Here is a 13,911-nt window from a genome sequence, read left to right as displayed (position 1 = left end):
TTAAAAAAAATAGAAAGAACTCGATTTTTCCACTCCATCTACACACGCCAAGATAAACATTTGTTCGCTGATATGAGTATTCTACATCAGCCAAACCGATATAGTGGTTCTCAGATTTTCGCGAAAAGCGGTAATTATCGCAAAATATTAGACCCGCGTTTTTTTATTTTTCCATTAGGGTGCCCATTTCCATTTTAGGGGCGAAAAATCAACTTTTTCCACTTATTTTACAAATGACTTTTTTTTCAAAAATTCATAGCTTTTGACTGATTCAAATGATCGGCATATCGAATTAAAGGCAATTAACTAGTATTTGAAAAAAATATTACACTTGCAAAACGTTGGATTTTGTTTTCATTATTATTGATTATATTTGTTTTTTTTTCTAGTTTACATGGTCTCGGGACCACGTGCGCTATATTTTTTATATTTTTTCTTGAAAGCTGAGGTTTTTTAAATAAAATCATTACCAAAAATCAGAGAGGTGTTTCTTTTCGTTTTTATGTTATGATTTTTTAAATTGAACCGATGGTCCAGAAAATCATTTTTTTCCAGAGTAACGAAGTACTTCAGAATCATTTACTTCAATTTTTGCATCAAAAACACCGTGAAAGTTATGGCACGGTTTAATGAATAGGGCCTTCAAATTATGGACTGGTTAGCTTGTTTACCAAATCAAAACCCTGCCAAGAACGTATGAGGAATGATTGTACGAATAGTAGATGCAGCTTACATGCAGTATGAGTGATTTGAAGAGCTTAAACGAGCAGTATCCTCTGCGTAGAACGAGATACACACTACAACATGGCGCAGCTTAGTCGAAACCGCCCCGAATGGGTTATTTGGACTGATTTAGAACTGAAGATGACCTACGAATTAGAAGCATATTGTAATTCATGAATTGACATTAATTTTGTAAAGGAGCGAGTTTTTCCATTTAGTTCTATAGTCATGAAACACTGAAATTTTAGTTTTTTGAATGTTTCGCGTGAACAGAACAATAAAGTTCGAATAGCCAGTCTTATAACTGAAGACAGTTATTGTATTCTACACTATATACTTCATTTCAACCGACTTCTTACATATCTCTGGAAGCTCAGAAAAATTGAGTGGCTATATCTCTTTCTGTCAATTGAGTGTAGTCCCAAATGTGATGTGAATATGATAATGAAAAACGTCATTTTGGGCAACCGACTCAATATGTTTAAAATTTTAATAATAATATACAATTTATATAAATCAAATGGATTGTTCTGCATATATAAATAAAAATAAATCGTCAAATATGTAGCTAAGTACAAAACTCGAAAGGGTCGTAAGCTTCGAGCTGTCTTTATTATGTTGTGTTCGTAGATCAATGTTACGATAAGAGAAATCGGAAAATTTTTGGAAAATTTAGAAGGAAAATGAGATTTTTTTTTTGTTTCTATTATAGAGGCTGTATACTATAAAGTTCATTCGCCTCAAGGTTAATTGGCAAGGGGTACTCTAATTGGTTGCACGTCCGCTACTAAGCGAACGATCATGGGCTCATAACTCAGGACCCTCAACTGACCATCTTTGTGTGCTATTCTAGCTACTACGTTCACGTAACAATCATCATGTGATGATGATTCCAGCCTCTCACTTCACATTCGGCCAACAGTGAACATTCTAGCAATAAGAATATTCTCACGCAGAAAAAAGGCGACATAGTGTAATCTACAACATGTTTACCGATAAAATAGGAATACTCTTACACCTAAACGGCTACTGTGTAATATACAACACAATTATTGTAAGATAAAAACTATGGAAAACTATCGATATCGTTGCTGCGCAGAGCTATCTTTTGTATGTATTGATTAAATTATAGATTAAACTAGTGAATGAATGAAATAATTTACGAATTCAATTGCAAACAAATCCCTGTTTGCGTCAATTCATGTATTATGGTAGTGGTTATCGCAGCAAATAGGTATCAACATTTGGGGGTCTCCGTAGCCACATTGGTTGCGCGTTCGTTTAGTAAGCGATCGATCGTGAGTTCAAAACTCAGGGCCCTCATTTGACCATCTTTGTGTTGTTACAGAACAAATACGTCCACGCAACAATCATCAATGCTGGAGATCGATCCACGGTCGAAATAAGATCGATTCTTCCATACAACTGCTCTGCTCTGCAAGATACATCGGGTTGCTGTTCTTTAAATAACTCAACAATGATCAATCAACTGGCTCCGCTGTTCCGGTCTTAACTAGATAATGGAAGAACAGATAGAAAACTCTTACGCCTAAATGGCTACTGTGTAAATGTGTACCATATGCAATGGTATAGAAGGAAATACTCTAACGCCGAAAAATGGCAACTGTGTAATGTGCTAATTATAGATATGATAAACACGTGACATGTACACGATTGAAATTCGGCCCTGTTACAGCTAAAATGCTAATGAGCCTAAAATAAACAACAGGGATAAAAAAAAAGTATCAACATTTTGCCTAATCATCACACGGTATGCGGGGAAGTTGTACCCGCTTTTGTAGACCGTGTAAGCAAAACGAATTCCGGAGTGTAAAAATGCATGGGAGTATAAAAGTACTGCCAAGATCTGCAATGCCGATTTTCCCAACTTATTGGTTTCGGAATTTGTGTTGGTAAAACACATTCCGATTTGCAAGAATGCAAGCGAGTACAAAAAGTACTCGCAGCTTGCATCTCATTTGTAATGCCAATTTCACACGCTCTATGGTTTTGAAATCCGTGTTAGGGATATATTCCGATTTGCAGAAACGCAAACGAGTAAAAAGTGCCTACAACTTGCATCAATTTTGCAATGCCAGTTTCCCCTGGCTCCATGGTTTTCAAGTCTGTGTTAGGGAAACATCCATTCATTCCAGCGATGGTACCTCAATCGTTGCGCAATGATAACTGGGTGGATTTCCGAGCGACACTCGCTTTTATACCGATTGGTGTGATTTCAATAGCCTGTTTTGAAAGCAATTTTAAGGCTATTGAAACAAGTTTTTGAATCAAAAAGTAACAAGCACAGAACGCGTAGACATTTTATCTTTCGAATGAAGTGTATATCATACAATTTCGTTCAGTTGTTTTGTAGCTATTAACGCTCAAAATCTCGTTCTCCGGCGTAACGCTTTCGTTTGCGAAACTTTGAACTTGCACCCCAGTATAGAAATGAAAGACGTAGTCTTACGTCAAAAAAAATGCACGAATAAATTCGGCTGTGTTACAGCTGAATTGCTTAATGAGTCAGAACAACCAGATAGAATAAAAAAGGGTAATAAAAAGATCATTGAACGAATAGTTCGGCGATTGAGCTTGAGCTTGGGTCGACTGTACAATTCGTAGTTGCTCTCCGTGATTGACCTGAACCTACATTTAACGAATAGTTCGGCGATTGAACCAACGAACGTTCGCTTAGTAAGGAAACACCAATTTGGGTGCGTCGAATTTCGCTGGGTCAGCTAGTAAAGTAATAGAATTTAACAACGTTTTTGTTCTAAAACTTCATACGGAAACTGTAGTTTTTAATTTGTGTTGTATTTAGATTTTATATAAGGTTAATTTTATGGTTTCTTACTGTTAACAACCTACGCTTTGTAATATCATACTCGAATTAAATGTTCATCGTATGCTACTCTTTGCCAAAAAAATAGTATTCTAATTTACATTTTAACCTAGGGCAATTTACAGAAATTCCAAAAGTGTAAAATGGAAATCTATAAATAGAACATGTAAATAAATTATGAAATATTTCGAACGCTTATAACTGGACCATTTATTGATAGATCGCAAAACCATTTGCATCAACGATTGGAAATATTTCTACGCACATTTATCACAATGTAAAATTTATAATTATTTAAACGAAAATTCCACGCTTTGATTGGTTCTATTTGTGCTCCCCAAATTGTGCCGTCCAAAATGAGTAACTAACAAAGCAGTGGGAACAATTTTAGTATAGAATCGCTTTTTTTAGTAAAGAAAAAAGGAATAAAACCAGAAAGCACATAGAACACTGCATTCGCTGCGGTGGATTACTAGTTAATGCTTTGCTAACGTGCTGAACGAACGTGCAAAGTTGTTTGGTTCAATACATTCTCGGGATATGCATAAAGCAAGTTCAGTGCAGTGCTTTTTGGCTACCCAAAATACCACTTCCCATTTTTTTTTATTCCATTTATTTATTTAAGGCTCATTAGCATTTTAGCTGTAACAGAGCCGAATTTTAATCGTGTACATGTCACATGGTTATCATATCTATAATTAGCACATTACACAGTTGCCATTCGCCAGTATTCCTTCTATACCATTACACATGGTACATTCACGGAGTAGCCATTTAGGCGTAAGAGTTATTCTTTCTGTTATTCCATTATCCAGTTGGACCACCGGACAGCGGAGACAGTTGATTGATCATTGTTGAGTTATTTATAGAACAGTAGCCCGATGTGTCTGGCAGAGCAGAGCAGTTGTATGGATGAATCGATCTTATTTCGACCGTGGATCGATCTCCATCGCTGATGATTGTTGCGTGGACGTAGCTATTCTGTAACAACACAAAGATGGTCAATGAGGGCCCTGAGTTTTGAACTCACGATCGATCGCTTACTAAGCGAACGCGCAACCAATGTGGCTACGGAGACCCCCTACTTCCCATTTGGATATGATCAATTACGACAGAGAGCATTTGTTATACGGTCGCAACTATTGAGTTGGTTGTCTGGCCGAAACGCGGTTGGACAATCAATTGACAGAAAGATATATATAATAACGCTACAGAAAAACACTCCAAAAATTTATATTGAAAATTAAATATTTTTCTCTTAAAACACTAAAAGGCACTGCGCACATATTACGTAACGCTAAAAATACGGATTTTCGAGCCTCTCCCACACCTTCCGAACGCAAGTCGTAATAGCCTAGCACATAACATGATTTATTACCGATTTTATCGATATATACCAAAACTTGTAACTTTTGAATTGCTTTACCAAATTTCGATTACTATTCAGTAATCTAAAGATATTTGCATGAACATTCTAAAAAAAAACATCAGTTTAAGTAGGAGCTCTAAAATCGGTGAAGCGGGTCAAAGGTTACTTACTTTCAAAAATAGCAAAATAGGTGAAAAGAAGCAGTACTCGGTTGCACCCCCGACATCTTCTTCTTCTTCTTCTTCTTCTTCAATGGCACTAACGTTCCTAGAGGAACTTCGCCGTCTCAACGTAGTATTACTTGTGTCATTTTTATTAGTACTTAGTTGAGATTTCTATGCCAAATAACACGCCTTGAATGCATTCTGAGTGGCAAGCTCTAGAATACGCGTGATCACAGTGCAAGTCGGAGGAAATTTCTTTGACGAAAAATTCCCCCGACCAGAACGGGAATCGAACCCGAACACCCGGCATGTTAGTTATGACGCTAAACACTCGGCCACGGGAGCACCCCCGACATATAATGGGTGATTAGTCAACTACGGTAGCCACAATTATCACATAAACACTTGAAAATGTAAACAAGTTTACTAAAGTTGTAAACATACCAAACATTTGAAGAATAGTATAATTGGATATGTTGCTGTTTTCTTCTACCAGCCGTAGGCTTTTGAGAAAACGAATCTCCAACCCAAGAAAGTGAGTTATTACAGTCATATCTCGATATAAGGCAACCTTGATATAACGTAACTTTTTAAGATGTAAAAATAAACAATACAGAAATAGTTTTTGGAGTATAAATTATTTCGAATAAATGTTTCTAGTAAGTTTTCAAACAAATAAGAACCGTAAAATGGGGTAGCATTGGTAGTTTTCATTTTGGATCTCAATTTTATTTTTTGATGAAAAGGAGATTGTGGAAAAGCGATGTACGGATTGTTTTGTATTACAGTCCAAGACAATTTCCCTTATGACGCATACCTTCAACCTTCTTGGGCGGTCTTCCACTTGGAATTATTATGACATTTTTTGAACTTTTAGCATAACTTTGAACAAGTTTTAAGAACAAAATTCAGAGGAATTTTCGTTTGGAGAAATTGAAGTTCCTCTGTCAGTAAGTCAAACATAGAAACTATAAAATAAACATTGATACTAGAGATGAAACGTATATCCGACCTATCCGGCCAATGTTTGCTATCCGGCCGAATACCGGATATTTGATAAAATCCACAATTTTTCATTAACACAACATAAATAACGGACGGCGCCATTGGTTGTGTGGTTAGCGTGATAGCCTCACAATCCGATCGACCTGGGCCTTCCCAGCTTTCGTCGTTGAGATTTTCTGAGGCGAAAAATCTCTGGTTACGTCTTCCTTCGGAAGGATAGTAAAAGAAGTTGGCCCAGCTTATGAGTTGTTGAGTCTGATAAGTAGGAACAGGTGTTGTATCCTCCCCGATGTTGTGTTTATTTATGAATAGTACTCAAAATCACTCAGTGGTTATCATTATGATGAATAAATGATAAATTTTCGGAAGTTGATGACAACAACCGATTACGCTTTGCTTCGTAAACCGGGCCAATTTCAGAGAACAATCTTCGCTGTAATACTACTGGGATAAAGGAATTGGAAGCTGAAGTCAGATTGCAATTTATGCTAGAACAGCTATCGGAGCAACCATCAGAAATTTCGAAGTAGCTTGAGCACCTGATTGGAAGGATTGCCGAACGACGTTTCGTATATGCAGATTTGTTCCCGTATATGAATAACTATTTTGCTCGTGATCGTGACACAATTAATTATTATTTTGGCGCCTCTATCAAACATCATGGACTACATTGGTCAAGCAGGTATTTAAAATTGTGCGTGACTTGATCAAATTTTATGGTGATGATATTGATTCAGTAGCTGGGCGACAGGAAAAAAAATCACTGGACGATGCAGAACCTGCAGAACAGCAGAGCATCAAGGAGAAACTTGAACAACGATTGCAACAATCAAAGGTGTCAAATTCCAACCCAAGCTCGACGTCTATAAACGGATTGATGAAAACCCTCGGACGAGAGTTTTCGTACAGAGGCCATCACAGACAAATATATGACAATGGTGTTCGATGCTCTTCGTACTGTATGCCCAACACAGTTAGACTTTGAACAGGCGTTTTCCTCTTCTGGAAACTTTGTTAATGAGATCCGATCTAGATTAGAAGACGACAAAATTAACATTCTCTGTGTCCTTAAGTATTATTTTAACTAACTTTTTGTGAACTAATCGTTATCAATAAAAGCCGTTTTTTCAAGAAAATGGTTTCATTTTAAAGTATTTTTTTTTTTTTTTTATCTGTATTATAGTGACTTTCAACTCATTTGGCTGGTTCGTCACTTTTACTTCCATTTTTGGAAGAATGTCGGGAGTGAGAATTGAACTCGTGACCTTTAGCGTGAGAGGCATGGATGTTACCACTACGCCAGATCGGCTCCACTTCATTTTAAAGTATTTCTTATCGGTAATTTACCTGTTTTACCGGTTTTACTGGTAATGAAAATCTCATTACCGAATAACCGGTTGTTGGAATTTTGGCACGGTAATGCAATCCCTAACTGAAAGGTGCTGAAAGATAAACTCTAGCAATCCTTGCCTTCGATTGACTGCTTAGATTTTAATGACTATCAAATTTAGAATCGATCGCAAACGTGATTCACATTTCGTCGATTTCGGTAGCAACGGATTTTTTTCCTAAACGCGACTCTTATTTTAATTTGCCACTTCGTTGAAACATTCATAAAAGGTGTGTCGTGAGTCTCGTTTATAAGGTTTGATTCAGTTTCGTCTCTTTTGTTTCATTTACAGGTCATGAAGACGACGATGAGCTGTTACTCTCAGAAGATTCGTCGCAAGATTATGTACCCCAATAACATTGCCAGCAAGACTGTTTACGTTTCAAGAACTCCTAAATAGTCTGACTTGATTCTCGGTCTAAACAGGTTGCAATTAAGTGATTCTGATCTTCTCCTAAGTAATTGAATCCATATAAGAAAAAAATCCTGTTGAAGATTTCTTGCAGAAAACTTGAATCTCTATTGAAGAATATTCACGGAAACGGAAAATTTATTCATAATTCATTATTTTTACGTAAAAATGTGTTTACTTTTCTAAAATGTAATCTTTTATTCGCTTCATGCACAAATGCAGTGTAATCCAGTTTCGCATTCGTAAATAAAAAGCCGAATATCCGACTGCCGGATATCCGGCTATCAGGCCTTGAAGCTATTCAGTTTCCGGCCAAACTACTATCCGTTTCATCACTAATACCAAATTCACTTCAATTTTTTTAGACCTTTTCCTCTTCTTAAAACTGATTATGTTTGTCTGCGAAAATTATCTTGAATAGTCATAGAAAAATTTATAAACACCGCTGGGTGATAGAAAATTAGTTTTTGTGCATTTTTGAGTAATCATGAACAGTTTTACATGAATAAAAAAAATGTTTTTTTGCTTCGATATAACGTAATGAGAAAAAAAATAAAGTTGCCTTATATCGAGGTATAACTGTATTTAGTTTACAACAACAACTATGCTGTTCTCACGACCTGTTGAACACTATTACATTGTAACGGATAGTCTTAGCTCTGTCGAAGCTATCCGTTCAGTGAGGCCGGAAAAGCACTCGCCGTACTTCCTTGAGAGAATACGTGAAATTTTGAGTGCTTTAACCAGACGCTGTTATGTCATTACCTTTGTCTGGGTCCCTTCACATTGCTCAATTCCGGGTAATGAGAGGGCTGACTCATTGGCAAAGGTAGGTGCAATTGAAGGCGATATTTATCAGCGTCAAATCGCCTTCAATGAATTTTATTCTTTAGTCCGTAAAAATACCATCGCTAACTGGCAACGTAAGTGGAACGAAAATGAATTGGGTCGGTGGCTTCACTCGATTATCCCTAAGGTTAGCCTCAAACCATGGTTCAAAAGTCTGGACTTGAGTCGGGACTTTATTCGCACCTTCTCTCGACTCATGTCCAATCACTGTTCGTTAGACGCGTTACTCTTTCGTTTTAATCTTGCCGATGGCAATATCTGTGCTTGTGGCCAAGGTTACCACGACATCGAACACGTTGTTTGGTCGTGCGAGGTGTATCTTGTTGCCAGATCGAATTTAGAAAACTCTCTTCGGGCCAGAGGAAGACAGCCCAATGTGCCGGTGAGAGATGTGTTGGCTCGGTTAGACCTTGATTACATGTCCCAAATATATGTCTTCCTAAAAGTTATCGATCTTCGTGTGTGATTGTCCTTATATCCTTATATTCTCCTTTTCCTTTTCCTTCGCGAGAAAGCAAATCCCTTCTTACTAACAATAGAATAAGGTGAAATGTAAATACGTATTAGATATAAGATAGGCTTAAGAATTGAGTATGATGAATGTGAGTGCGAATGTGAGTGTGAACATTGTCAACATATCCTTATATCCCTTCCTTTTCCTGAAAAAAATGTCACCCTTCTAAACTCGAGCAAACCGCGAGTAATCGGTTCTCTATTCATTAACACTAGAATTAATGAAAAATGTTTATATATACTTGTAACAATACAGATAGGAGTTTGGCTCCTTTAAACTTATGTAACTGAGCCTGTAAAAATAAACGATTTAATAAAAAAAAAAACAACTATGCTGTCATGAGTAGAATCCATAAATCTCGATTTTACTCTGCAACTCCACAAATTTGCATTTAAAACGAAAAACAACGTCAGGATCGGATTGATTTTTTTTAGATTAGACTTGAAAACTGCTCCATGGCAGTTGTCGTTTCTTAGTACAAAATTGATTCTAAACATTAGATACTTTTAAGTACCGCAAATATCAGTAAAAATATGAATCACTTCAGCTTTTAACTCCACACTCCCATTTTGAACGTTATTACACTACTTTTGACGTGTTATCTAATTGTTGGAAATATGAAATTCTCCAGTTCTCCTTACACCAGAACAATTAAAGAAATAATTCAATTATATCACTTGTAACTCCAATTCTATTAATCACATTTTTAGTTCCACAAACCTCACTCACAAATCGGATCCAGACTGGATGACGCGGCTACTCTAAACAAATAAATCCGCAACTAATGCTAAACGAATAAAAAACGGCAACCACAAACTAGCGATAGCAGCTACCGACGAATCAAATCGAATGCACCGCACCGAATGGTGCCACCCGAGTGGGTGGTGGTAGCAGCTGTTAATGGGGGTTGGCAGTCGGACAGAAAAGGCAATCGGAAAAATGCATGTGCACATTACATTTTGATGTTTAAAATCCGGGCGGACTGGAAACAAGCGAAAGGAAAAGAAAATTGCGCGTCAATCGCATCGAAAATGAAAAATGTGAAAATATGTTTTACGCGGCGAAGAAAGAGGAAAAAAGCGTCTTCGACGGTGGGTGCTTGGGTGGTGGGTGGTGGGTGGTTGTAGACATATACCATCTTGCGCGGAAAACACATAGCCTGGGCCTGGTTGACTGACTGGCTGGCTAGCAGAGTTGAGATTAACCAGAGCATTCAGTGTACTTTAAAAGGAGATGCATATCAATTGTTTAAGTCAGTATCAGTACGGAAAGCAATCGATTAGCAGTGAGGAGTAGTAGTAGAGCACCAGCAGTAGCAGCAACCCGAAGAACCAACACCTCCAGGAGCAACCCATTGGACTCTTTGGAAGGATTTTTCCCTATCAACGGCAGAGAGTGTGGTTGCGTGAGAAACAAACGAAAAAACCAAAGTGATAAAAGTGAATTACCAACGATAATTAAGTGCCACTTACGGAAAATCAAATACTCAGAATGTCGTCCAGAAACACCGTGCTAGAATGTCTTCTGCTTGCCTCATTCATCACCTCCGCGTTATGCGCCTCGACAGCCGGAATTCGCGGTCAGACTCGTGTTGGCCACAGTAACAACAACGAAAATGGCTGGTTCGGTACCGAAATGAGTGTGTTGCACAAGGTTTACGATGATTGCCAGGATAAGCAAGATTTTACCGGTTGTCTCAAGGGCAAGGCCCTGACGGCAATCTCTCGTGCTATTGATATGGTGAGTAATTCTGTCCTAAAGAAATGCAAGTATTTGAGCTAACGCCTAGTGGGATTGCCTTCCCAATACAGGAATCGGTTCAGCTTCTCGACGGAGTGTCTCTAGTGAAGCATCAGGCCGTCGAAAACGCAAGCATCCCATTCCTGTCCGATGCCCGTGCACTGAGCGGTCTTGGCGACGTTGAACGCTCGATCCTGGCCAAATTGAACAAATTCTTCCAGACGCACTCTCTGCGCGTTGATATGCAGGAAGGAGCTGCCCGTGGCAACAAAGGCAACAAGCATCACCGTTACCTGATCGCTGCCTTCCTCACCGCCATGGGTATCGCTGGCCCCATCGGTCTGAAGGTGTTGGCTGCCGTCGCCGGTAAGGCCTTGGTCATCTCGAAGGTTGCTCTCACCATTGCCAGTATCATTGCCCTGAAGAAGCTCTTCTCCCACGACCGTCATGAGGAGACCAGCTTCCAAGTGCATGCCGGACATGATAACAGGTTAGTAACCCCTCAAAAATCCGATACATAAGGTATTTTCAACGACAACAAAACCTTCATCCCTCAGACGAAATGCTTACATCCTCCGCAATCCAGCGAAGATGGCCGTCGCCAGCGTTGACCCCTACCGGTACTACTACGACCAGCAACAGCAGCAGCAGCAGCAACCACCACAACAGTATGGTGCAATCTAAGGTGCCCCCCCTTTTCGAGTCCAGAACAAGCGAATCCACCCCAACACAAGCGCAAACAGCAAACCCTCTGTGTAGATTAATATTTATTTTTAATTTATTACCAACGTTAAATTATTGCTAGGTATTACACGTAATTTACTGAAAAAAACCCCAAGCGAGGCCACCAGATACCAAATCCCGATCGCGTCGCGCTCTTGTTTTTGTTTGCGACGGAGATCGCGACTTTGTACAGCATCATGATGGACTACAGCACACTACAGCAAAGTAACCAAAAAAATAAGTCGTAAAAGTTCGAATACCCCCTCCAAGGGCGCGTGAGATTTTATTACTGCGTGTGGTGTAATAATAATGATACAACAAACTTTGAGGTTGACGGTTTTCAACGCGAAACTTGTGTGACGAGTATATGAGTAGATCAATAAACTGAATGATATAAGCAAATGTGAAAAACAAACTCGATGTTCTTGAAAGAAATAATTCGAAAAGAGAGATGAAATGTTAAACGTTATAAATTGTGGGATAACATCACATAAAACTGAAATCGTTATGAATAAAACAAATTTTGATGAAATCGCAAAAAGAAATCAGAAAACGAATAAATATAAAAAGACAATAAAAAAGTACCAGAAAAAGTAGACAAAAAAGAAAGCTAACAAAACAAAACTAATCATAAACTAGCGAAATGTAGAAATAATAATGAATTTAAAAACAATTGAAAATTAGATGAATATTCTACTGCAGAATTACAAAATAACAAGAAAATACATCCCAAAGCGAAATTGTAAGAAAAATAATAGAATTGAATAAAATGGATGCAGCGATAATAAATGTATAAATGGATTTTGTATAGACGGTACAATGCACGTCTGAAATAAGCAATGTCACAGCTTGACTCCGCTTCCAGTGGATTTCAATGGTCGAGACAGAAGATGTTCATCTTTTCGAATGGGACAGAGTGTAGCGAAAATTTTGCGTTAGGATGGGAAGAGTTGAACGAACCAGAAACAGTTCCAACACTGTATTTTTTATTCGAAAAAAAATCCATTTAAACCACAAATGACGAGGACAGCATGTTTAATGATCAATTGAATATAATGTTACTACAAAAGTAAAATAAGTAATTAAAATTCAATCTTTTATTCTTGTTAACCAAATAACTAATTAGTAGAACATCACATCGTCCATCAAAAATAAATAAACATATTGAAAGGGAATAAAAAGTGTTTGATCATCTTCAAATGAAAGTGGAGTGCTCGATACTGCAAATAAATCCATTCATTTTCTTCAAAAAAATGCACAGTAAAATCTGCTCGTTTTATTCGTTTTCATTCTATTACAGTGGAAAATGAAGTAATTTAAAAAATTTTAAAAAATAGAGAGGCATAACCATAAAAAAATGATATATTGAAATATTCGCTTTTATCAAAGCACTGATTCCCTCTTCCTGTGCTATCGCATCCTTTGGCATATTGTCTCGAGAATCTAAAACTTGTGCTTGAGTAGACTGTACACTTCGTACACCCAAAAATGATTTTTAGCTCATGTTTTGTCATCCCGATTTAATACATTAAATGAGACATGACTCACAAATACTGGTAAGCATCTGTATAATATGCATGGTACAGCAATATAAGATTAATACGAGCGAGCGAAACAAAAGACAAATAAGCTTTCCGCATACTTTGCCACATACACAGCCCAGATCGAGATAGATATTGTTCTCCTTCATGCGCTCCTTTTTTACTCTTAGAAAACACTTCCCAACTTCATTTTATAATCAGGTGCAATATTATCACGTATTTGCTGAACAAATGCTGAAGCATCATTAGGCATGTGGATAGCGTGGTCGGGTAAAATAGCTTTGCATTCCAGCGGTCCTTGGTTCGATCCCCATTGACGTTGCATTTTTTTGGCACAATCCCAAATAAAATGGGAAAACAAAACAGAAAGAGATGTCCGCACGCATACATACAAACCATTTTTAAGCTTTTAAAACAGCTCATTATTTGCGCATTTGACACTCCTGCACACTAAATGGCATCATTTCTGCCAAAGATGAAATGTTTTCTGCCAACGCTAGTTTGGGTGTAGTAGCTCTCCGCGATTGACCTAGACCAGCACAACTCTTTCACTTCTAATGGCCAATAACGACAATGACCTCGTCCTGACATTCACCAGTGGTAGGGAAGGAATGTTAGTATGATACTCGTGGCCAG

The 13,911-nt window shown here is 37.9% G+C and overlaps 2 protein-coding genes across 6 annotated transcripts in view; one reads left to right on the top strand and one right to left on the bottom strand.

Moving 5' to 3' along the window:
- LOC129771026 (serine/threonine-protein kinase NLK) overlaps nucleotides 1-13,911 on the bottom strand; it is a 303,571-nt gene that overhangs the window by 207,798 nt on the left and 81,862 nt on the right. The gene's annotated exons all lie outside the window — the stretch shown is intronic.
- On the top strand, nucleotides 10,515-12,136 carry LOC129771028 (uncharacterized). Its single transcript, XM_055774272.1, has 3 exons — nucleotides 10,515-11,011; nucleotides 11,083-11,501; nucleotides 11,569-12,136. Exons 1-3 carry the CDS (start codon nucleotides 10,763-10,765, stop codon nucleotides 11,693-11,695), a joined length of 795 nt encoding a protein of 264 aa, XP_055630247.1. The 5' UTR covers nucleotides 10,515-10,762; the 3' UTR covers nucleotides 11,696-12,136.

The sequence above is a fragment of the Toxorhynchites rutilus genome, chromosome 2, assembly GCF_029784135.1.
Source record: "Toxorhynchites rutilus septentrionalis strain SRP chromosome 2, ASM2978413v1, whole genome shotgun sequence".
In the NCBI taxonomy this organism is placed as follows: Eukaryota; Metazoa; Arthropoda; class Insecta; order Diptera; family Culicidae; genus Toxorhynchites; species Toxorhynchites rutilus.
The sequence above is the reverse complement of the archived record's forward strand: the minus strand, read 5'-3'. Positions and strand labels throughout refer to the sequence as shown.

Coding starts and splice junctions, on each gene's coding strand:
- LOC129771028 (XM_055774272.1), top strand. CDS start 10,763: ATGTCGTCCAGAAACACCGTGCTAGAATGTCTTCTGCTTGCCTCATTC. Junction 11,012..11,082: donor TCTCTCGTGCTATTGATATG/GTGAGTAATTCT, acceptor TTCCCAATACAG/GAATCGGTTCAGCTTCTCGA. Junction 11,502..11,568: donor CATGCCGGACATGATAACAG/GTTAGTAACCCC, acceptor TTCATCCCTCAG/ACGAAATGCTTACATCCTCC.